The sequence below is a fragment of the Galleria mellonella genome, unplaced genomic scaffold (genome assembly GCF_026898425.1).
Source record: "Galleria mellonella isolate WM207_F2 unplaced genomic scaffold, CSIRO_AGI_GalMel_v1 utg40, whole genome shotgun sequence".
Lineage (NCBI taxonomy): Eukaryota > Metazoa > Arthropoda > Insecta > Lepidoptera > Pyralidae > Galleria > Galleria mellonella.
In genome coordinates this window covers 5,658,140-5,683,061 of record NW_026442094.1, presented here as the reverse complement: position 1 = coordinate 5,683,061, position 24,922 = coordinate 5,658,140, and the positions used below count along the sequence as shown (strand labels likewise).

The 24,922-nt window shown below is 32.2% G+C and overlaps 1 protein-coding gene across 1 annotated transcript in view; it reads right to left on the bottom strand.

Annotated features, from left to right (window-relative positions):
• Positions 1-2,982: 2,982 nt before the first annotated feature.
• LOC113520430 (homeobox protein Nkx-6.2) overlaps positions 2,983-24,922 on the bottom strand; it is an 89,626-nt gene continuing 67,686 nt past the window's right edge. The window contains exon 3 of the mRNA XM_031914672.2: positions 2,983-6,099. Within this exon, the coding sequence (XP_031770532.1) occupies positions 5,884-6,099 (216 nt within the window). The 3' untranslated portion in view covers positions 2,983-5,883. The remainder of the gene's footprint in view (positions 6,100-24,922) is intronic.

Genomic DNA, 24,922 nt, shown 5'->3' with positions numbered 1-24,922 from the left:
GACATCGAAACATGGCTACCAGGGAGGTAACTAATAAAAGGTTTTATTTAAATTTCGAACTGGCTTGCAAATAGAAAGCTGTTTATTGAAAAAAACAAAGGAACATTATGGCGCGTGAAAAAATATTATTGTTCGTTATTCGTCATTGAACTTAAAAAGTAAAATTGTGTTTTTGATTTCCGCGCATTGTTTGAGAAAAGTACTATACAAACCTTGGCCACAACTAGGCATTGATGGACTCACGAATGTGTGCCTCGGCTACGCCTCGGCCCACATTTGCATGTTCGTCCATCAATGCCTCAGTTGCTGGCGGCTGCACTAATGTTCTATAGTTAAAGAATTGAAAATTTTCTAAGATAAGACCATTTTAAGTTTCAAGGAGAATAATTGCTACATTTTTATATCCTTCAGTAAGTAGTCCCTTTCTATTTACTTATAGTGATTTAAATTGATGAAAGTAAATTATGAAAAATTATATATATTTTATATTAGCCGTTACATTTTATATGTTTACTGTTGAACATAAGCCTCCCCATAAGCGAGAGCCATTATATATTATATTTAACTAGCTGACCCGGCGAACTTCGTTCCGCCTAACAGTCGATTCTGGGGCAAAGAGATTGTTAGTAATGGAGTCAAATAGACCCATTACTAACAATATACCCTGTAGACTTCCACGTGGTTCCCCCTGGAAACCATCGTGGTTAATTTCTAGTTGAATTCGTCAGGATGGGTTAACTGACCTGCATTCATCCTCATCTGTCAACTCTCACTGGTGCCCCGCCAGTGTATTATATTTTCTAAAGGTTTATTGTTTTCTTTTTTTTATTGCATTTGTTTGTAATTTTGTTTGCATTGTATTTTTGTATTATTATAATTATTTTAATAATATTATTTATTTTAATAATAATATAAATATTAGTTTAATTTTTTTTATGTTAATTTTATTTTTATATGCGACACAAATGTAATATTTAACATTTTAAAATTAAACGTAGTTAGTAATAAATTAAATATTTATATGAATTTTAGTGTAATATGTAACTACCGGTTTAAATTACGTCTAATTAGATCGAAGAAGCTGGACTAGTTTCGGAATCAATTCGTGATCCTCAGTCATAAGCGGCTGTGATACGAGCGCAAGCCTGACTGAGTTATTGTATTAAAATTATGTGTGCTTATGAAACTTATAATAATAACATATTTAAATGACCCCTCAGTTATTGTTTACGAATAAATTAATGAGTAAATACAGATGAAATGTCTGTCAGAAGCTAATCGAATTCCAAACACCTAAACATCACACAAATGGGTCCATTAATTCTAAATCAAATGTCATGTTACCGTCTTAAATCAAAAAGAGCACAATCCCAAACACCTTGGTAAGAAATCACACTCCAGCAAATTGCATAACATACTTACCCCTACTTTAAAATTGAGCCATAAATAAAAGGTAGGTAGGAGCCGCACCTTATCGCTTCTAGAGCCACAACAAATGAAAGAATACCACCCTGCGCCCCATCCCCTGAAGAATATAGCCCTCTCCCTCCCACGAGCTTGTCTCTTTCTAACATCGAACGGTGAAACGGTGTTTTACATTTATAACTACAAGCCACATTCGCGGACGACGCCACAGGATCGTTCCAAGGATGTTTCTATCTGAATTGAACTTTATTTTTGTGCAGTTACAGTTACTTTTCGAATATAAAGTGGGTGGGCGAATTTCTGCGTTGCCAAGACAACGGGGGGCGAGCGTCGCGATTTTTGCCCGGCTGCTTTCGATTACCTACGGAGGTTTTTCTGATCACTCTCAATGTGAAAGTATCTATGTATAATGTAGGTTCGTTCGATAAAATGTTGGGACGAATAAATTGAGGAAGGTGGTTCCAATCTTGAATTCAGAATGTTTTCTTGACAGCCCTGGAATGATAGTGCGGAAATATTGCCAGATACTTTTCTGTTTTCATACTTGGATATCTTTTTGTTTTTTAACTAGATATGAAATATTATAATAGTCTATTATGTTTTTCAACAATTGTTTCATGTTATTGACTTCTTAATTGAATAATAATTTACTTAACATATTTATACCTACCTCGATCGGCAAAGTAAGTTTGAAGCGTCATATGAATGAGTTTAAAATGTATTTTATTTAAAACGCTTGCTAAATTTAATTACGTGCCTACTTATGAATTATGTAGATTATTTGTGATATATTCTCGTGTCATTCTACATACATAATTAATAGGCACATTACTGTGAGTGAAAGATGAGAGATATAAATTTTAGTTCGTGAATTATCAAAACAAAAAAGAGTTCCAAGAAGCTCTATAATTAATATTTATATTAGTTACAGCAGAATCTCGATTATCCGAACAACGATTACTCAAATATTTAATTATCCGGACTTATTTTTACGGCTCTAATTATCAATTTAGAACTAGTATTATGTGTTTTTTAGAACTAGTATTGAATAAACAGGTATTATGTAATCCATTATCTTGATAGCTCATAATTTTTATATCGTATTGTCTAAATAACGTATGTAAAGTCCTTTACATAATAAAAATAAAATAATTAATTACGTTTTGTTTGAATTGTCTTTGAAATCGATTATCCGGATTTTCGATTATACGGAATACCCCTGGTTTTATTTGAGTCGAATAATCGAGATTTTACTGTACATAATCGAATATTAATTAAGAGTTTTAAATTTTTCCGTGAACAACGTCTTTCAGTGTTGAATTTTGCATTTGTTCAAAAAAGACAATGACTTATAAATCTAATATTTACTTATTGCACTGCGTAAAATATTTTTTTATGACAATTCGACAAAGCCGTTATGGGATTTCTTTTGGGGCAATGATAGTAATTATTGTAGGTACATTGATAAATGGTATCTGAATAATAAATTCATGCTAATTTAATTGTATGTAGTTATCAGGTAAATAAAACATATCGTTACTTTTTACTAACCGTTTATTCCAACCACATTATGTAGATTTTCCACGCTCATATTCTTATATTACGAGATAGGTATCGAATAGGTTCTTTTTAGAAATTTTATACTATTTCCTTTGCATTTTGGTGGATGTGTATACAGTTGGTTTCAAGCGTACCTATTTTGTGTTTGTGCAGTTTTAAGCGAAGTTCGTTATTTTTAAAGCTCGTTGACTATTTTTATTTATATTTCAGTAAACTAAGGCGCTTATATACACATTGATGGTATTTTATATATATAAAATTTTATTATGGAAGATCTTTTATTTTTATTTTAAATTACAATCGAATTTATTGTAAATTAATAACAATTATACATCATTTCACAGTCCCTATCTTATTTTCGCCAAAATACATAATTTAGCGACATGTGTTTTAAATAAACATGTTGTTTTATATATGTATTACAATAAATATAAATAAATTAATGCATGTGATGTAAATTAGAATGAAAATAAAGAAATTTCTAGATATATAATATCTAATAATATTCTATAATTAATTTAGTATTTTACGAAATAGAATGTCTCTTACTTTAAAAAAAATAAGTAGGAGACCTACAAATGGTGCATAAAATACAATAAATTAATAAATAAGTCATCAAAACCACGTAGTTCATAATTGACAAAAATATCGGATAACAATTAAATATAAAATTTATTAGAACTGAGAATACTCTTTTCAAGTCGGTTCAAAACTGTAGATTTTTATAAAGAACATCTCTCACGATAGATTCTGTTGTGTGTGTAAGCGCCATAGTTTATTCATACATTTCCATACAACTTGTTAGTACAAAGTCAAACTTGCTTTAGGCAACAAGAAACTAAATTAAAACAAAACAAAACACTATGATTGTAATTTTCTTAATATAACAATTATAATACTTATGTTTTGAAATTAAGTTGAAGATCGGTTTAAAACAGATTTTTAGTGAAAAATTGTTGCATTCCTAAATTGAGCGATTTCTATCGAATTACTGGTTCGGAATTTCAGTACATCAAACTTTGTTATTGTAAAGTTTAGATGTAGCATCAACATGATAAGCTAAATACACAAAAAAAAATGAAAATAAATTCAAAGTAATCACTTAGCAACTTGGTGGCTGTTCAGTTGATCTGTTTATAAATACTGTTAATTTGGCAACTTTTTAATTGGCAAAATGAATTGGCATTCCTAAAACCAATATCCATACCGGTATCCAAATATAAACAAATGTATCGAGAATGAGATCCATTATCCCCTAAAAGTTGCGATCTTCATTGTAAATCTATATCTAGAGCGATAAAATTTAAGTAAAACCAAATAGCCATACTTTGCTGAGATCAAATATCATATATATTTGTTCTCCTTTTTTGAAATTATTTTATTCTTTAACCGTTCGTTTTTAATTATCTAATTCAATTTTAATAGTATGACTATTAAAATTGATTATTATATTGAATTCATCATTAGCAACAATAATGACAATAATAATTTATATTTAAATAACAAAGTGCATAGTCGAAATTATCTCTTGGAGTGGTTTGTTTTCAGCCAACATTTTTTTGAAATTTCTTATCCAGGTGTAAGTAGCTATGTTTTTTTTTCGTAATATTTTATCGCTTTAGACACATTTATTATATAAACATAATAATATATTGTGTAAAAACCTTCGATTTTATATATTTATTTTATTAAATATTACATGAATGTTTCTTAGTCTAAAGCAAGTTTGCCTGTCCACGGTTCAATACCCAGCGTGGTTGAGCCTACTCATAGTTTACATTAGTCGTTAAATTCGTTTAAATAATTATATACAATTTATCACTTATAATTTACAATATTATTTATACATATTGCGTACGCCATTCTAGCGTCAACTTCAAAACATTTCCAGACGTTTAATGCCACTACTGTTTATTTACAATTACATTTTAAATCAAATATGAAAATTATATTTACAAATTATAAAATTATGTAAGCAAGCATTCGTTTTGACAACACTGGTATCATAAATTACACATATAGATAGTTAACTACTATAATTCAGTATAATTCCTATGATTTCTCAAGAGGTTTTTGTAAAAAATATTGTAAAATTGTTAAACAATGCCAAATTATTACGCTATTAAGATCAAACAGTCTCTAGAATACAAAAGCTTATCTAAAGATGTTAACTACATAATATTTAGAAAATAACGCAATGACTACACGATAGGAAATTGGCACCGGGGAGTTTAATGTCATAATTTACAATATTATACTTAATTACCTCACATAATACACATATTGGTATAATGTAAAATCTAATTATAATAAATTACTTATTATGTATCACATGACTACTTATAGTGTAACTATTTACAGATTAAATAAAAATCTACAAACAACCTGATGTATTCACATTATTTAGAAGTGATAGTACGCGAAGTTTATAGGCTGTTGAACGGTATCATCGTTCTCGTTGTTTAATCCGTCCTGTTCACTTTCTACCTCACTAGTGCCGGCTAATTCTCGTTCGTTCTCAACCATGCCCTGTTCGAACTTACTAGAAGCCCTAACTTGCCAATTGGATAAGTCACACGGCGCGTCGTCATTATTAGATTCCTTACAAAATGTTCTCGGCACTACATAATCAGGATATACACCGCCGAAGTTCAAATAATAACCGTTAGTATCGCTACGTTCACTATTCGCCGAGAATTTAGTATCGTTAGTTGGATTTCTCGTGTAATTCGTTTGGAACTTGTCGTCTTTGTAATTGAACGTTTTGTAGTCCCTCCCGTAGTCTTCGAAGCTACGGGTACCTACGCTATTCTCAGAGTCTACCTCTAGTTCTTTCACGTCACTGTTCTCACTGGCACTGGTTTTGAGGGTTCCCTCACCAGCGCCGGTTGGGTCGGATCACTGGCGGTGGTGCGGTAACTGGTGGTGAGGGATGTGCTGGTGATGAAGGTCGAGCCGCGGCCGCTTGGCGTCGTCGTCGTCGCTGCAGGGGTCGTTGTCGTGGGGCTCTTGGTCGTCGCATTCTTCGCCGAGCTCCTCTTGTTTGCGTTTCGCCGTCGCCATTTCGGCGGCGTGCTTTTTCCGCCATTTCGTTCTTCTGTTTTGGAACCATACCTGTGGAAAAAAGAAGAATTTGTATTTTTTTTTATAATTAGACGTGCATACTATTTATGCCACATCAAAATGAGGTACTCAATTCGTCTTAATTTCTTTTAGAGCTTGTTTGTAGGTGTGTGTTACGCGATGATTTCTTTAATTTTAAATCTATTTTTGATAGTTCTTTTAGCAATAGTTCGATAATATTTTGCAACAGAGTTTTCATTCATATTGGTCACATATTGATTTCGTCACGAATTGAAGTCGATGTTTTGTTACCTTCAATTATTTTTATTAAAATATATTTATATAGAAAATATATGTTAGCATCTTTACATTTAGTATACCAATATTTTATTATATTTGTATCATAACATAACTGTCGTCAAGTGCCACCGTTGCTGATTTGATTTAACTACAAAATGGTGATTTGTCATTTCCGGAATAATTATTTACCCGCCAAAATAGTCAACATAAAAACTAGAAGTAACGACCAACAGTTGACAGTTGTTGATTGAGCATTGACCAGTAAAGACGTATAATTTGGTAAGTCGCTTTAATACAAATGTATTTTAATTGCAATGTTGTGGAACTGTTAATACATGAGTTGGATTCCCCTGTAATGATACGAGTTTTATTTCATAACCACCGAACTCTTAAATATAATCGTAGAAAATGAAACTTGACTCTCTATAATTTTAATAATTCCATATTATTCAGTCGATTTTAGTCAAACAAAGGTGTTACATGTTTGCTCGGGGTATTGCAAAGAGACATTATCTGAAAACACACCACTAAATTCACGGGCAATGTTTGCGTTACAGAAAGCCAAATATAAAGAGCGGGCAAACAATTTTCAGCGCCATGTGAACCTAATCTTCACGGGCGACATCATAATGCCTCATTAAACAGCGCCTTTTAAGTCGCAACACAAACTTATACTCGTCCCTTTCGCTCTTACCGGCTCTTCCTTAATCGGATAAGGACGGCGATAGTAGCCATGTTCTCCGGTAATTAAGGGTCGTTTTGCAAATTACACGGTACTTAACCAGCCATATAACGCTCATTAATCACCGGGCGAGGGTGTCTTGCGTCTCGTTCGGGCGCGAACAGCCCGCTTATGTCTGTCCCGCTCGCACGGGCTGTCGGGCGGTAGACAGGAGTTTAATTAGGTCATAAATACATTTTCATGATTAGAGTGGAGCCTTGAGATGGAGAGCGTCGATTCCGCTGAATATTCGGCCTGCGATTACTTGGGAGCAGATGTCGATGTTATTATAAAGGTATCCTGGAGGTTAAAATTAGGTCTTCAGCCGACCTCGTTATGTTAATGGCGTTAAGACTTAATGGGACACGCTTTTGATACTTTTACCGACTTCCCTTTAAATGTAAAAACTTTTTAATTGAATCGTTGATTAATAAATTTAGTAGACAATTTGCAAATAACAATTACAAAGTGTTTAATCTTTGCTAATGTTATAAATTTAAAAGTGACTTTCTTTGTTACTTCTTTTATTTTAACTTAGATTAAAGTATTTCTGAGTAGTTATTTTTTTTATAATAGCCTATTCGGAACGCAATTTCAGCCAAGAAGAATGGGCAAGAAACTTAGCTATTTTTTTAGTTTTTTTTTCAAAAAGTTTAACTATACAAATAATGAATTTGTGTGAATATAAACTACTAAGCAGCATCAGATTATAAAAAAGCTTCTTAAAGCCTTATGACTCAACCATCAGTTTAATACACTGCAATCTTTCAACAGTTACGCATTTAAACCGCGTACAATACAAAGCAAACGTTTAGATATATTTTATTTATGTCCATTTGTTCTGAACTAGATATTTTCTATGTATAATAATTAGGTGTGTATTTATAAAAAAGTAAGTCATCAGTCCATCAGTCTGTTTTATTAATAGACTTCAAAAAGAAGGAGGTTATCAGTTCGGTTGTATTTTTTTTTTTATGTTTGTTACCTCATAATTCCGTCAGTTCTAAACCGTTTTGGAAAAATCTTTTTTATCTAAAAGAATATATTTACAAATTGGTTACATAGAAATTTTATCAAAATCGGTTTAAATAGTTTAATTTCTAGACAAAAATAACTGATGTCGGTTTTTTTATGGGATACGATGTTTGAAAATGAATAAGATGGATGGATAAACAAATACTAAACGACTCGTTTGGCAGTTAGAATCATTTAAAAATAAAGATATTGACTCTCATTTGTGATAAAATATTTTCAAAAAAATATATCACTGTGTTTAGTCTCAATTGGCACTATAATAATGCGGTTGGCGTACTAACAAAATCCCTTATTCTGATGTTGAATACAAGACATAAGTGTTGTTGTGGTCGTCAGTTCGGAGGCATTGTATAACAACGGGCCCATAACGAGACGTTGTAAATATAGCTTTATTAAAATTTAGGTGTACAGCTAAGTGGCAAGCGGTAGCGGAAGCGGGAGCGGAATATATTTTTTCACAAAAATAAAATTAATTAAGAATTTGCGTAAAAAAAATCCTGTGTATTAAATTATGTTAAAACATGTGGTTCAAAAAATTGTAACATGAAACTAAATAAATAATAGAATTTTTTTTAAACACCAATCACATTACGTAGGTACTATTTTTATGCAACTTAAAATGGCAAGAAATTGGTGGAACCGTTGCATATAGACAAGAATAGCATTATGGATATCAAACGTCCCTATAAATGCAGCATAATTGGCAAGTACCTACACATTGAGTATTACTATGTTGGTACTGTTTATGTGTATAAACTACAGTTAGCTTTTGAAACATTTTTAAGTTTCTAATTGTCAATGTCAATTTTATTTAATTTTATGTGTTATTTGATAAAATTGGCGTTTGAAAACCAATATCGATTTATTCATAGCTCACATAATTTGTGGGTGTTAATGCGTCTTTTAAATTACATTATGTCGCTGACCGCTTCGATATGGTATTTGAGTCAAATATATTTTTAATTTATGAACTAGTCTCTATGCTATTGATTTATGTTAGCCGGTTACCAGTAGAGATAATAGGTGAAAACGAAGTCAATTATCATCGCGTTTCAAGGTCTATCCATCCGTATATAACCAAGATAGCTTCCATAATGATGACATGTCACCCTCCTGGTAAGGGTATATTGCTAGAAATAGAGACTTCTCTCTATTAAAACATATTTTTTCGAAGTTACTGGTTCATACTGGCAGCATACCAATGAGAAATGATAGGTATATGTGAAGTCAGAAGTGATCACTAAGAGTTAACAATAAGTGTTGTTATATAAACAATTTAAATATATAAATAAATTTTCGATATCCGCCATATACCGCACTATAACCTCACCCGCATCCAAGGGATTAGTGTTGTAACAACGCCTTGTAACGATATTTTGATGGCTTCTGGCAACTTGGCGTGTTTATTAATTAGACCCTTTATGAAATGTTGGATTCCGTGCAATGTCATAAATACTTCAGAAGCTGGTATTCCAGCTAACGTGGCTTTATGGCACTCAATGGCGTTTTAAGGTGTTGTTGGATGTCTTACGATTTAATGTCCTTAATAATATACCGGATTATTGTTATAAAAGTGGTTTCTTTATGAGGTATTATTGTAATAAATATACTGCAGTGAATTTAAATAATTAAAATAATTTCTTATTTCCTTATAACAATAATTAATATTATTAAGTAAAAGTAGTAGTATCCCGCGGCTTTGCCTGCGTAAATTACGTTTAAAAGTAATAATGTAATTAAATAGTAGTAATGATAAATATAAATACATTAATTCATATTTATGTCCATCTATATATTGAATGTTATGTCCATGGTACTGTTCATGTCTATATGGTCATCAGGTGGGCCGTTAGCTTGTTTGCCATTCTAAGTTGCATAAAATAAAATAAATAAATAAATTCGTTCAATTATTAAGGCACTAATGAGTACCTAATAGACATCTGAAACATGTTTAGAAACTTGTACATCTTACTAATATTACGAATGTCTAGTGATTTCATATCCAGTCAACAATGCGTGTATGTATGTCCATTATTATGTATAACAATAATAGTATGTTCATAGTTAATTTATTTACTTAGTACATTTTACTATAAAGATTTTTTTTTTTTTCATAAAAACAAAACTTTTAATAAACTTAGCAAACATGGGCCTGATTGTTAACCTACGAGTGATTTGAAAAAGAAAATCGTAATTATCAAATTGGCATATGCCCTCCTTTTTTTAAGTTTATTGATAAAGAAAGTTGTTGGGAAGTCGCAGACGCGACCTTAGCAGTCCCGGCCTCTTAATATTTATTATTAATCTTGTAAAAATAAATCTGCCAACTCGATATACACTACATGGCAATAAAAAGTCCCGAGCGTGAACAAAACACGTCGTCGTAGACTTACATTATGATTGGTCCATTTGCTTTTATTGTGGAAAACTTGATGTGCTAAACGACTATTGTCTTTTCTTTTTTTTTACGATACAGAATAGAAGTTTTAATATATGATTTTAGACCTACTATTTTATAATTTAAGATTACAATTGATTTTTCACTGCTCTACTCTATCTATAAACGAAAATATATAAATAGAAACATGGCAATAAAAAAACTAGGATGTTATAAATTTAATTATACATAAGTTAAACCGGTAGTTGTTACATTAAAATATAATGTATACTTACGAAAATTTTAACAATAAAGTTATAAATTTAGTTTTAAATTCTACTTCCCACTTATTATAAATGTGAAAGTTTGTAAGAATATTAAGAGCATCGATAACGAAGTATGGCAACGTCGCAATTAAATGTCAACTATCAAAAATAATTGTACAATTTTTAATGCTTTCGATTGATTCTTCAAAAAAATGTTCTAATAGCGAACTAAACCATTAATCCTGTAATAATATTCTATTTTTTTTTATACCACAAAAGCGGCTAATTAGCTCGTCTGATAGTAAACGGTTATTATAGCTTAAGAACGCCTGAAAGACTAGGAATGTCATGTGTGCGTTGCCTTATTTTATTGAAAATTTTCGAAGTATTAGGCAGATTTTAATGCTCGATTTACGTGCAATGTATTCTATGATTAATAATAGAAATATTGAAATTAGGTGATTTTGATTTGGAAAATAGACAGATAATTGCGACGTTGTCACGCTTAAGCCAAGCAAAAGTTATAAATGGCTCTTAACTGAGTCCCGATTATATTACTGAATGGATTTCCATCAAATTCATTATACAGATAAACCATGTAATGGATTATACAGTCAATAATACCTTACTTTACCAACCGTTTACTGCCCACTGCTGAACATAGGTTTCCCCCTATTGGGTGGGTCTTGCCAATAGTTGCCACGCTTGGCAGGTGGGTTGGTTGGCAACCACAATTAGACTTTAGTGTTATTTTAAGAGGGAAGCTACTGCTCAATTTTGACTATTTATTATTTATTTATTTATTTATTTAACTCTTTATTGCACCGTAAATAAAAATTTACAATGACAAGTGAATAATTCAAGTGAAATACAATAACATAAATACAGATTGAAATATACACATAAAGGTACAAAAGGCGGTCTTATCGCTAGGGCAATCTCTTACAGACAACCTTTATAAACATTTAGCTCTCTTAGTTGCCTCTTACGACATTTACGAGAAAGGAAGGGGTGGTCCATTGTATGCCGGTACCACCCAGTGACAGAGACAGTTAATAACAATTAGTACCAAATAAAATCTGTATTTCTAAATAACGGATAACCTATGTCATTTTGTTAGATCAACAAAAAATAATGTAGGTTAGACGCAGACAGTCCAACCAAGAGTCCCTTACCGACCGACAAACACCGTGACGTATGTTTATTATTATATTTACGAGCTCACTGAACAAGTTGCGACCCTTTCACGCGACGCGAGTAACATTATTACTTATATTATTATTTTCCAGTCTTCCTTTATTCCCCGACTTACCCGATCCCCCTGCATTCAATTACTTAAGTGCTCGCGGCGTGACCGCGAGAAATATACCTATCCCGCTCCAGCATATGGACTTTAGATACCTCTCTCGCGAGGAGGGTCGGGTAATTATGTGAATATATCTATTATTTTTCACAAGAGATTGTCGTAATGGCTTGATAGACATAATGCGCTTTCAGTGGCGGTGGCGAATAAAAACGTCTTACCGCGTCCGCCATGTTGTTACACGAATAATTAATTTGAATGAGACGATGAATGTTTCCTTTTGTAGTTACCGGTGTATGAGATATTAATAGGAAGCCGTCTATCGAGTTATAAACAAGGAGATATGTAAGGTGTTTGTAAGTGAATTGGTATGTACAAAATTAAATAGAGTTGGAACATTTTTAAGCAATTTAAAAAAAAGAGTTTCTAAATATGCTTGTATTTTTTATTTACACTCACTGCACGATATCTTTGCCGATTTTGATATAATATCGATATTTTTAGGGTTCCGTAGATTTATAATACTACTTCAAAGGAAAAAGGAATCCAAATAGGCTCTCTTTGTTGTCCATCTGTCCGACTGTTTATTAAGACTTTTTCTCTAGAACACGCAGAGGTCAAGTTGAGATTAATATTGAGTATTAATTGAAGTCAGCAATCCTTTGAAGCTGAAAAGATCTGGTCGTTTACAGCGTAAGTATATTTAGACATTTGCAAGAGAATTAATACCTGTAGGGAGACAATGTTGTACAGGACAAGTAAAGAATAAAAACCGCAAATTTGGAGTTAATTCATAAAAAAAAATTGCAATTTTTTTCTTGAACACGATGTCTTTAATCCATGATGGGCGGCACTGTATATCTGTACCTACATCAGCTATGATATCCGTAGCGTTGTTCATGTATATGAGTTACTTGTATTGTCCATATATATTTAGATACTAGTTAATTATATTTTGGACGTGTGGTCCCGGTATAGGATAAGTCACCCCTTCCTTTCCCGTGGGTGTCGTAAGAGCAGACTAAAGAGTGCGAGGAATGGGTAGCAGCGTCCCTCTTAAAACATCTCTAAAGCTTAACTGCGGTTGCCAATCCGCCTGCTAAGCGTGGCAACTAGTGGCAAAACTCCCTAAGGGGGAGGCTTATGTTCAGCAGTGAACAGTTAAGGCTGATATTATGAAATTATATCTTAATTTAAACATTCGAATTAAAACTTAAATGGTTCGAAATAAGTGATACAATTGCAGTGTAATTTATCTTAGATTTATTAACGCTCGATTACTAAGCAGAATTTTGTTGAGAACGGATTTAGTAAATCCAAAACTAAGTAGCTTTAAGACCTAAGTCGAATTAAGTTTCGATTAGGAAATGATAATTTCCGTACAAGTAATTTGTTATGTAAGATAAGTGGATGTATTAATGAATGTTGGATATTGTAGAGTTTGGATTTTTTTTTAAAGGTTTGAAGTCGTATTAAAGGTAACGTCTGCATATTGGTTAATTTTAAATTTTCGCGTTGTTTTAATATGTATAATATTTAAATACACTATTGGAACATAACGCGATGAAAAATTTGTTTGCAGGCAAATAATACCTGTATAGCTGCTTCCTCATTGCCGACGTTTCGCCGTGGATCCACGTTTTAATTCGCGTATTAGGTACTTGTTCAATTTTCAAAGCCAATTTTCAATGTCAGAATGATAGCACTGAAAGTGGCAGTCAATTGTGGTAAAGTGTTAATCATTAAACAGATGTTATCACAATATAAATAAAATGCACAGCAATCCAATTTTTTAAAAAAAGTTAAAATATATCTGACATTATATATAACGTATATACATATTTAACTGACATAGTTTTTTATTATTAAATACCAAAATTCTATTTCGTATAATTAATGTTGGAAGCAGCGTCTATCTTAACATCACCAGAGCCTAACTGCCGTTGTTGCTAACACGCCTACCAAGCGTAACATCTACTAGCAACTCTCCCCCCCCCCCCTCTACATGGGAGGTCTACGTTCAGCAGTAGATAGTTAATGACTGATATAAATAAAGCTGACATAGATAGTTACAATACAGTATGACTCACGATAGTAACCATTTAGTTAGGTATGTTTAAAATTTGACAGTTAATACCTACTTATTGCGTGCTGTTAAGTCCTGTTCGTGAATTTAAAAAACATACTTAGTTACCAATTTTGTGGTATTCTCTTAACTCCAGCATTTCGATTACATTTTGCAACTATCTCTAGAACCAACTCCCATTTTCAAGATTAATACGAATCCGATGATAATGCAAAATTTCAGTATGCAAGAGCTGACCTCGTGTCGGAATACGAAAGATTTCCGCCATGTTTAAAATTCGAATTCCAATATTTGAAATTGTCTCGATGATAAAAATTACAGTCTTATCATGAAGCTATAGAATATTAATAAATGTATGTACGTATATAATTTTTTTTTTGTTAAATAATTTATATTTTTTATTTGACTTTAATTGGTAACATGTATAGTATAATCTTATGTATGTACCTATATGGTAACATTGAAATCTTACTAATATTATAAATGTGAAAGTGAGATTTTTTGTTTGTTGCCTTTTAGCACTACAATCATTTTGAAAATTAGTATACAGCTATTATATGGGAGAAGGATATAGGCTACTTTTTATCCTAATTCGCGAATATAGCTCGGTCACGCGGACAAAGTCGCGGGAAAAGCTGGTTCATGATAATTGAAAAGACAAATATTTATATTTATTGTACTGCCATTCAAATTGGGATAGTAAGTAGTATAAACATAAGACAGTTAAGATCTGGTAACGTAACTCAATGAAATGAAATTATTTATTAGACAATATCAAAACTGGATGTTCTGAATATCATATATTATCCCTTATCTATATAACATATGTATTTATATATATAAACATTATTTTTTTTATAGTACAGTACAGTAGAATATGATACCAGACATGTATTCTGGGTAATCAAGATTAGACCTCTATACTCATTTGGAAAAACTAGAATAATTGAAAACACTTTATCAATAAAGAAATAAAACACGAAAATGAAATATTATCATTGCTTTGTTCTACAGAAAACTGTAATGTAAAAGTCCTTTATAAATTCAAACAGGTCATAAGTAGGTTTCAATTCAAGTCTGAATTCAAACAATCGAATTCAAACTTTAGATTTTCAATTATTCAATACGACTCTAAGTCAGCCGTAAACATATGTAAACAGTGGAAACAAAATGATAACAGTTTTGTTCAACAAAGAACTAGCTAAGACCAATCTTGTAAACTGTCAGTGTGTGAAAATAAATCAAACGTACCCGCGGCATAGAGAAAGTTTATCCAGCTGATACGTGACTTGCTTCACGAGAACTGATACTGACTCCGATATATTGATGAAAACTGCGAGGAGTCATAGATGGGAAAGGATAAATATATATTCTATACGTATCTATATATATATTTTTTTTTATACAACTTAGAATGGCAAACATGCTGACGGCCCACCTGATGGAAAGTGGTAACCGTCGCCCATACACATGTACTGTTTCGCCCATGATACCCCGCATGCGTTGCCATTCCTGCATTTTTGCTATATAATAAAACTCCTATCACATTACGATGTTTATTCAAAACCCGCTGGGCAAATTTTAAATAAGTAAATTTTATTATTAAAAAAAAAAAAACTGGATTTGTTAGGTAGCGGTAGGGAATGAATTAACGTTTGGCAAGTCAGCAGTCTCTTTTATAAATAATTATAGATTGTTTTCCACAAAAATCGACTTTAATTATGACAAATCCAATTATTTTTATTTCAAAACGAAACTATTTAATTGATTTTGATTGAACTGATGCTGTTGTATAAAGCATTCTCTCCCAATCAACCTCTGGCAAAACGGAAATTTAATTATACGGTAAAAAATGGGAAATAGTTTTCTTTTTATTTATTATTACAAAAATACATAATTACAGAAAGTATGTTATATTAGCATTTCAGAAACCACGTAGGTTTATATCAATACTAAAAACATTAAGACTATTTAACCAGAGGGAGACTTTGTACAAAAGTCGATTGCTTGGGTACCTCTGTCCCATTCGTGTTTCAACCGTGAAGCAGTTGTGTTTGCATGGCTGTGTTTCGGTTTGAAGGGTGGGATATGGCGTGAATTTACTAGGTACAGAGGAATAACACCTGAGTCCTGAGTCACCTGAATCATGGGCAAAACAGTATACTCTGTTATGTCCATGGTACTGCTCATGTCTATAGGTGACGGTTACCACTTTCCATCAGGTGGGCCGTCAGCTTGTTTGCCATTCTAAGTTGTATAAAAAAAAAACTTTTAATTTAAGATCATGCAAGAAGTATTGTTTTAATTTACACTTAGCTATTATTAGTGATATTGTCCCGTACTTCGGTTCTAGATGAACTATGATGGACGACAAATATATCTCACACAAGAAAACCCATATATCACTAGAATAACATCCACAATACCTATAAGCTTTGAAAGAATCTTGCACGTTTCCCGGCTTCCGGCCCCATAGTCTAAAGCCGTGATCATTAGAGGGCGCTGTCATTTGTCATTGGCTAGTAATCACACCCTTTCTGTACTTAATAGTTGCAGAGATTCGTGCGACTGATGAGTGTGTTCCCGGCTAATGATGGTGTACAATTTGTTGTTATCGAGACGTTTTTAGTAAAAGTAATTTGTATTTACTATAATTTTGTAGCAGGTACTTTGTGTGTGAGACCTGGATTATTGATTGATCAGGATAAAAGGTAGTGTATGGCCTTTGCCATTCCAAATAGTACTACGTGTTGTTATATCAGCCCTAAACTGTCCACTGCTGAACATGGCATCCCCCATAAGAGGGATTTTGCTAGTAGTTACTACTTTTAGCAGGCAGGTTGTAAAATAAAAACATTTCTCCTGGGGTTAACGTTTTAAATTTACTTCATAATGATTTAGTGGTAGTCCCTGTACATATTATCAGGCATTAAGTCCGCCCTGTAGACATTTTTCAATGTGTGCAAAAGTATAAATAAATAAATATATATATATATTTTGGAACGTTTATGTACTCGTATACCTTATTTTATAAAATAATTTCTTTTACAATAAAGCACAAGAATTTGGCAAAGATAATTCGCTCGGGTTTCTTGATAAATATTTTTTGTTTTCGTATAAAAATTAATAAATATCTCTAGATGCTTTTTAATAAATAATCCTGCCTTTTAAAATATAGTCATGGCAATGTCAATAGCTTAAATTTTTTTGAATGACGATCTATTTGATGTCTACTATAGGACTTACTTTACAATTTTCTTGAACACATTTTATCTGTACCACAGTATAAGTAGGTATTGCCGTGTCGGTCCCGGCATAGAATGGGCCACCTTTTCCTTTCCCGTATGTATCGTAAGAGTCGACTAAGGGAGAGCGATTGATAATCAGAAACGTCCCTCTTAAAACATCTCCAAAAGCCTAACTGCGGTTGCCAACCTGCCTGCCAAGCGTGGCAACTACTGAAAAAACTCACCTTATGGGAAAGACTTATGTTCTGTGGACAGTTAAGGGCTGAAATAATAATAAAATAATACAGTAACCTAAAAAGCAAATTTTGTCTGCAAACAAAATATCCGTCATCTACGAAAGCCTTTAAAAATTGTTCTCGTTTGCGGACAAAACGTACGTCGTCTGCATAGGCCTTGAACGTAATAATGAAGCGTTCTCTATAACCATGGGAACCAATTACGTATCAGAAAGCCAACACGCCATCAATAACTAATTGAGGTCAATCCACGACCGGCTTATTGTTCAGTAACAGCGAAATAATAATTATTAATAAGATTCACGCTTCAGTTGGACGTTAATGTACGCCGGACATTGGTAGGCAAGCGCCGGATTATTGGTCTTGTAGACGTTATTAGCGTGTGGTAAAAGCGATAAGTTGAAGCGAAAAAAAAAAACAAGTAAAAAACGATGAAGTTTTCAAATAGCTTGTACTTTTTTTTCTGTATTTCTATATTCTGTGTATTACTCGAACCGTAATGGATATTTTTTTTATTAACATTTTTTTTTCAGGTGTATTTTAATGGTCATGCCATATTAATTTTGTCATAGTTGAAACTTATTTTTCTGCCAATTAATATTGTATCTTTTCGTGTTTAACAATGAGTTAGTTTGTCATGATTTTTTAAATTAAAGATTTTTTTATGCAACTTAGAATGGCAAACAAGCTGATGGCCCACCTGATGGAGTATGGTAACCGTCGCCTATAGATATGAACATAACAGAGTATACTGTTTCGCCCATAATACCAACCATGCGTTGCAATTTTTGAGGACTCAGGTGTTAGTCCTTTATACCCTGTAAATTCACTGCTATATTCCATCTTTCCACCCACACAGCCATGCAGACACAACAGTTTCACGGTAGAAATACGAATGGGACAGAGGTGCCCAAGCAAATAACTTTTGTACAAAGTCTCCCTCTGGTAATAAGATAAATAAATTATTCAATTTATGTTAAAATAAAATCAAGTCTACTTAAATTGCTATGTGCTCTAAAAATAAACACGTTCTGAAAAAGAACCTTTTTCAATGAAATATAAATACGGGTACACACGCTATGCAAGTGAGCGGCATTTTTAGAACTTTATTTAGATTACTTTCTTTGAAGCTAGTAAATATGTAATATGAGAAGTATTATTTTACATATAGTGCCACATTATAAAGTAATTTATATAATATAATAGTTTTCGTTTAACAGACTAACTTAATTTCATCTTCGCTAATCGCTTAATACTTAAACCAATTGAAATGACATTAGTAATTATGTATTGCGATCATTAGTAACATGTTTTGCGTAATTTTAGCCATCGACAGTGCAAATGTTGCGCAATGTTTATAATTATACAAAGCTAATTGCATATCTAAGAAAAAAAAATAGATTAGTTCAGTATTGAGCAAAGAAGGTGTTAAGGTAATGAAATAAAAAATAAATAGCTTTCTTTCGAAAAGGTTGAAAGTCAAAATACAATTCCTACATACTTTATTGCTACATATCTTCCGCCTAATAAAAAAATAATATACGACTACTCTTTAATTAAAAGAAAAATGTTTTAACCGATTTTAAAAAAGAGGTGTTTCGCTGTACTTTTTTTATGTATGTTTGACCGAATTTAATTTTTGTTATACATATATTCACAATGCCAGGACTGTTTATTCTTACATTAAAGCATTTAGTTGATTTCAATGTGAATAAAATGCTTTAAATTTAAATAGTTGATAAAAAAAAACCTTAACAAAACGCGATTCTTTCAATTTTGCAAACAATTAAATAAAAAAAAAAACCTGATTAGATCGATGTTTTTAATTTAAATTAGAAAATCATTGTTTATTGATATATGAAATATAAAAATTAACATATTTCTTACAAATTATAATAATTACATTTATTAATTAATTGTAATTATTTAAAAACAATAACATATTTTATATCTATATTCAAATATAAATCATACCATTTAATAAACATAAGCATTATTTCCTATCAAATATATTTGTAAGAATTTTGTATCGGCTTTTTTCTTTATAATATTAAATACCATACTAATAAATACCATGAAAATAAAAATAAAATAGGTAATAGAATTATAAATAATAATATAATTAATATATTTTTTTATATAAACGGACATACTAAAGTTATACAACTATTACTTAGTACGAGTGAAAAGTACATTAAGCTAACCCTATACATGCGGGGATTAGTAGCCGCATTGTTAGCAATACACCCAGTCAGGTCGACCTCCTCGCGGTTCCCCTTGGAAACTATTGTGTTCTATTCCAAGTGAATTCATCACGATAGTCTAATTGATCTGCCTTTTCATTCATACGTATCATCCCTCACTGGTGCCCCGCTGTCGTATACCGATAGCGCAGGCGGGCTTACCATTCCATTATCATACATTAAAAAAAAACCCTATACATGCACAAATGGTTAAAAAGTTGATCTGTTTCTGACGAAGCATTTGTATGAAGATACTCTATCTATATAATCGGAAATATAGACATTGTATGTATAATTGCAATTTTATTACATACATTACCAGAGGGAGACTTTGTAAAAAAGTCGATTGCTTGGGTACCTCTGTCCCATTCGTGTTTCTACCGTGAAGCAGTTGTGTTTGCATAGCTGTGTTTCGGTTTGGAGGGTGGGATATAGCGTGAATTTACTAGGTATGGAGGAATAACACCTGAGTCCTCAGGAATGGCAACGCATGGGGGGGGGGGTATCATGGGCAAAACAATATATGTGTGTACTGTTATGTCCATGGTACTGCTCATGTCTATAGGCGACGGTTACCACTTTTCATCAGGTGGGCCGTCAGCTTGTTTGCCATTCTAGATCGTATAAAAAAAACATAGATGTATACAGACATTCCTTTAGATAGAGCAAACTCAAAAAGTTAAACCCATCACAGTGGCATAGAACGCAAAAACCGCCGTTCCGTTCCGCACACCGCTTTCGGCAATTTAATTTTTATCTTTATTTGCACGGCGCTGGACAGTCGTTTTGAAGAATTTGTGGCCGATAGGTAAATTGGAATTGTGTTTTTGATCGATGGCTCGATCTCGACCCGGCACTAATGGATGCCGGAAAAAAAATAAATACGGCACGAGCGTACATTTCATTTGCTATCCGAAAAACGGTTTCGCAATGCCTATTGATTGATTTCATTTGTATATCGATAAGTACGTAGTATAGGAAATCAATTGTCTTACATGATTAGCTGGGATATGGCGTGAATTTACAGGGTACAGAGGAATAACACCTGAGTCCTCAGGAATGGCAACGCATGGGGGGTATCATAGGCGAAACAGTATACTCTGTTACGTCCATGGTACTGCTCATGTCTATAGGCAACAGTTACCGGCCGTCAGCATATTTGCCATTCTAAGTTGTATAAAATAAAAAAAAAGCTTGGTAGAATAATTTTGAATCTCCATAAACACACACACACACACACACATATATATATCTATATATATATATATATATATATATATATATATATATATATATATATATATATATATATATATTATTATATGGCGTGAATTTACAGGGTACAGAGGAATAACACCTGAGTCCTCAGGAATGGCAACGCATAGGGGGTATCATGAGCGAAACAGTATACTATGTTATGTCGATGGTACTGTTCATGTCTATAGGCGACGGTTACCGTTTTCCATCAGGTGGACCATCAGCTTATTTGGCATTCTAAGTTGTATAAAAAAAAACCTTACATCAAAAAGTTACTGAGACACAAATAAGCAAATAAAACTTTATAACGTGGCTACAAACAGCTACGCCCTTGACCAGTTCTTTCTAAACCCACGCGTTCCAAATTAGTACCTAGCAACTACTAAGTGCCTACTGTTTATTTTTATCATAACAAAAAGGGTTGTATCAATAAAGCGAAAGGAAAAAAAAAGTTCATTATGGAAGCATCTATCCGGACGACGGCCATAAATCATAAAGGGATTAGAGGAAGCGTTCCGCCGCTACAAATTTGGCGTTATTAAAAAAACTCATTTGCAAATTTGGAAAGACAAAGAGATATTAAAGCGATAAACTGAATTATCTTCAATTTGGCCAGTCCCCGGTGGGCGATGAAAAAAATACAACCCTTTCTTTTGCTTAAAGTGGATATAAAAATATTAATGTTGCACGTTTCAGTGATGCGCAAGGCGGTAGTTAAGACGCGGGTTGGGGGGGGAGGCTGTCATCTACTCTATATCTGTTATATGTGTTGCAAATTAATTAATTTAAGGACAATATTTTTATGGAAAATAATTTATTAATTTATTTATTAAACTTTAATACACCTAGATAGTGTAAATGACGGACTTAACAACCATAATAATGACACCATATGGTGTTATCTACAAAAAACAGAATATATAATTTTAATGGATTTATTTCATCATAATCGCTGATACGATTAACTGTCCATTTCTGAATATAGCCGTTCTTCATAGAGCATTTCTATTTGGCATACCTAATTAGTACACAAACACGGTATGTTTATTTATTTTTTAGTTATTTATTTTAATACAAATTCAAAAACAAAAAAAAAAATTAAAATAAACACGCTGTGTGTGTTTATTTTTTATTTTCATCCAAAATATCAACATAACAAACAAGCATGGCAAAAAGCACGGAGATTTGTCTGGAATGCCTTAAGTTATAAGTATATTTAAAAAAATTTTTGTCAAATTAATTTGTTTACTTTGTACATTATTATTTCAACATAAGTTCACAGTCTTAGAATAACTCATTTCTTCTACTTTAAATGTAGTATGGACTAGTATACTGACAACAGATAATAATGCTTCGTGCTACTTGTTAAGATTATTTTTATTATTAAAAAAATAAAAAAAAAACAATAAAGATAGAATTAAAAACCCCAGCTTCATCTGCAGAATATCCCACATACTTTCGTACACACTTCCATAGATATACACGAAAATCATTACCCTCCTTTCATTGGTAGTCGAGTAAAAAATTCATCTAAAAAAGAACAAAATGTGTCCAAACAAGTTTTCCAATACAAATCACTGGGGACGTTTTCAAAAACCGGGACAAGTCTAAATGCAACTGTAACGAGCCTGAAACTTTGCAAATTAAGAAAATGTAATTAGTGTTCATCCCCATCGCCTCCGCCCCGTCCCGCCCGCTCCCCCACCGGACATAATTAAAGCGAATCTTGTTGTAATTTTGACATTTAATTTTTTCTCCGACGTCACCTCGCCCCTATTAATTAATTTAGAAAAACTGCCTTTAAAATTTAATCTGTGCTCCTTCGTTTTTTTTCGGAGACGATTTTTTTTCTTGAGTTAATGAAATGACTGAGATTTTTGATAGGAGCCCGGTGTCGTTGGCGATTGTTTTTTTTTTTTAATTTTTCACTTTTTAACTCGCGAGCAATGGATTTATTTTTACCTTTCGTAATAATTTTTGCTAACTTTGTAAGATTTTTACTGAGTTATCCAATGTACTTTTGTAATTATTACCGAAATTGTTCTTAAAGAAAAATGACACAAATGTCACAAGTGAGTTGGAACAATATATTACTTTATAAAATAAAATAAATGTTTTCTTATGATTTGAGAAAAGACTAAATGCAGTATCAATTTATGTTTATATATTCAATTGCATATATTTATTAATCTTAGCTTTTCGCCCACTACCGCGTTCACGAGATTTTCACAAGCAGAATAACCAATGAAAAAGACTACTTCAATATGGAATATTAAGATAAAACATACACCATACTTTAAGTTAGACCTTTAGGAACACAATTGTGAGAATCGCATCCAACTTAATGTAGTAATTTTTGTGTGATGCCAGAACAAATAAACAGACAGAAATTTTTTTTAAAAATGGTTGGTTTGGCTTCTATTAATTTTATTAAGACTCCTTATATTTTCTTTTTTCTAAAATATCTTCCATGTACAAACATCATCTAGGTGCAATTTTATTATATTAGTAAGATATATTTATTCATTTTTAAAAGTAGCTTTTTTTTTAAAGACCCTTTTAAATTTATTTTTCTTAAATATCTCCCATGTACTTACAAACATTATTTAGTTACATTTTTATTATATTAGTAAGGTTTATTTGCTCAGTTCCGTTATGATTCAAGTCACTTTTTTTTAGTAATCCCTTATATTAATTTTTCTTAAATATCTCCCATGTATTTACAAACATCGTTTAGTTATTTTTTTTATATTAGTAAGATTTATTTACTCAATTTTGTTATGATTTAAGTCGCTTTTTTTAACGACCCCTTATATTAATTTTTCTTAAATATCTCCCATGTATTTACAAACATCGTTTATGTAATTTTTTTTTTTATATCAGTAAGATATACTCGTATTTACACAATTTTGTTATGATTCAAGTCACTTTATTTCAAACAAAACTCCTACTACACAATTAGACAATTTTAAAATTAAGCAACACCAGTTACGTGGAGATTTTAATCTGTAAAATTTTAAGTAAGGGCGCAGCCGCCGCCCGTGCTGTATAATCCCGCCCTTATCATGTAAGCTAGTCATCAACTCGAGCTTACCTCGCAAAGCGGCTTTGATGTTTGCGACGTCATCGCTTGTTGTATGAGAATTTATTTCTTGTCCTTTATTTATTTATTTAAGAGAGAGCAAAGGATGAACATCAGCCTTAGGTTTTAGGAGAGTTAAAACATCTGTAAAGCCTAACTGCAGTTGTCAATCCGCCTGCCAAGCGTGGCAACTACTGGTAAAACCCCCTAAGGGATAGGTTTATGTTCAGCAGTGGACAATTAAAGTCTAATATAAGGATGATGGTGATTTATTTATATTTTTATTATTTCTTTATTTATTTAAAAAAAATAGCCTATCTATTTATTTATATATAAATTGCTCACTTTTTTAAAATTTAAAAGTTTTAAGCAACATTTAGAAAATATATCTAATTTGTCATTATTAATATTAATATTTGTCTGTTGAGCAACCAAAGACTTGAGCAGAGCCTGATAAGTGAAGCAAATTGAGCAATGCATGTTATTGTTATGTTGTTATTGTTTTTAAAGACTACGTGTATACAAAATTTTACGACGATTGGTTAAATCAAAATGAAGTTATATGCACATTATCATCCTATCAGCCGTTAACTGTCCACTGCTGAACAAAGGCCTCTCCCATAAGGGGGAATTTGTCAGTAGTTACCATGCTTGGCCAGCGGATTGGCAACAGCAGTTAGGCTTTTAATGATGTACTAAGAGAAACGCTGCTGCCCATTC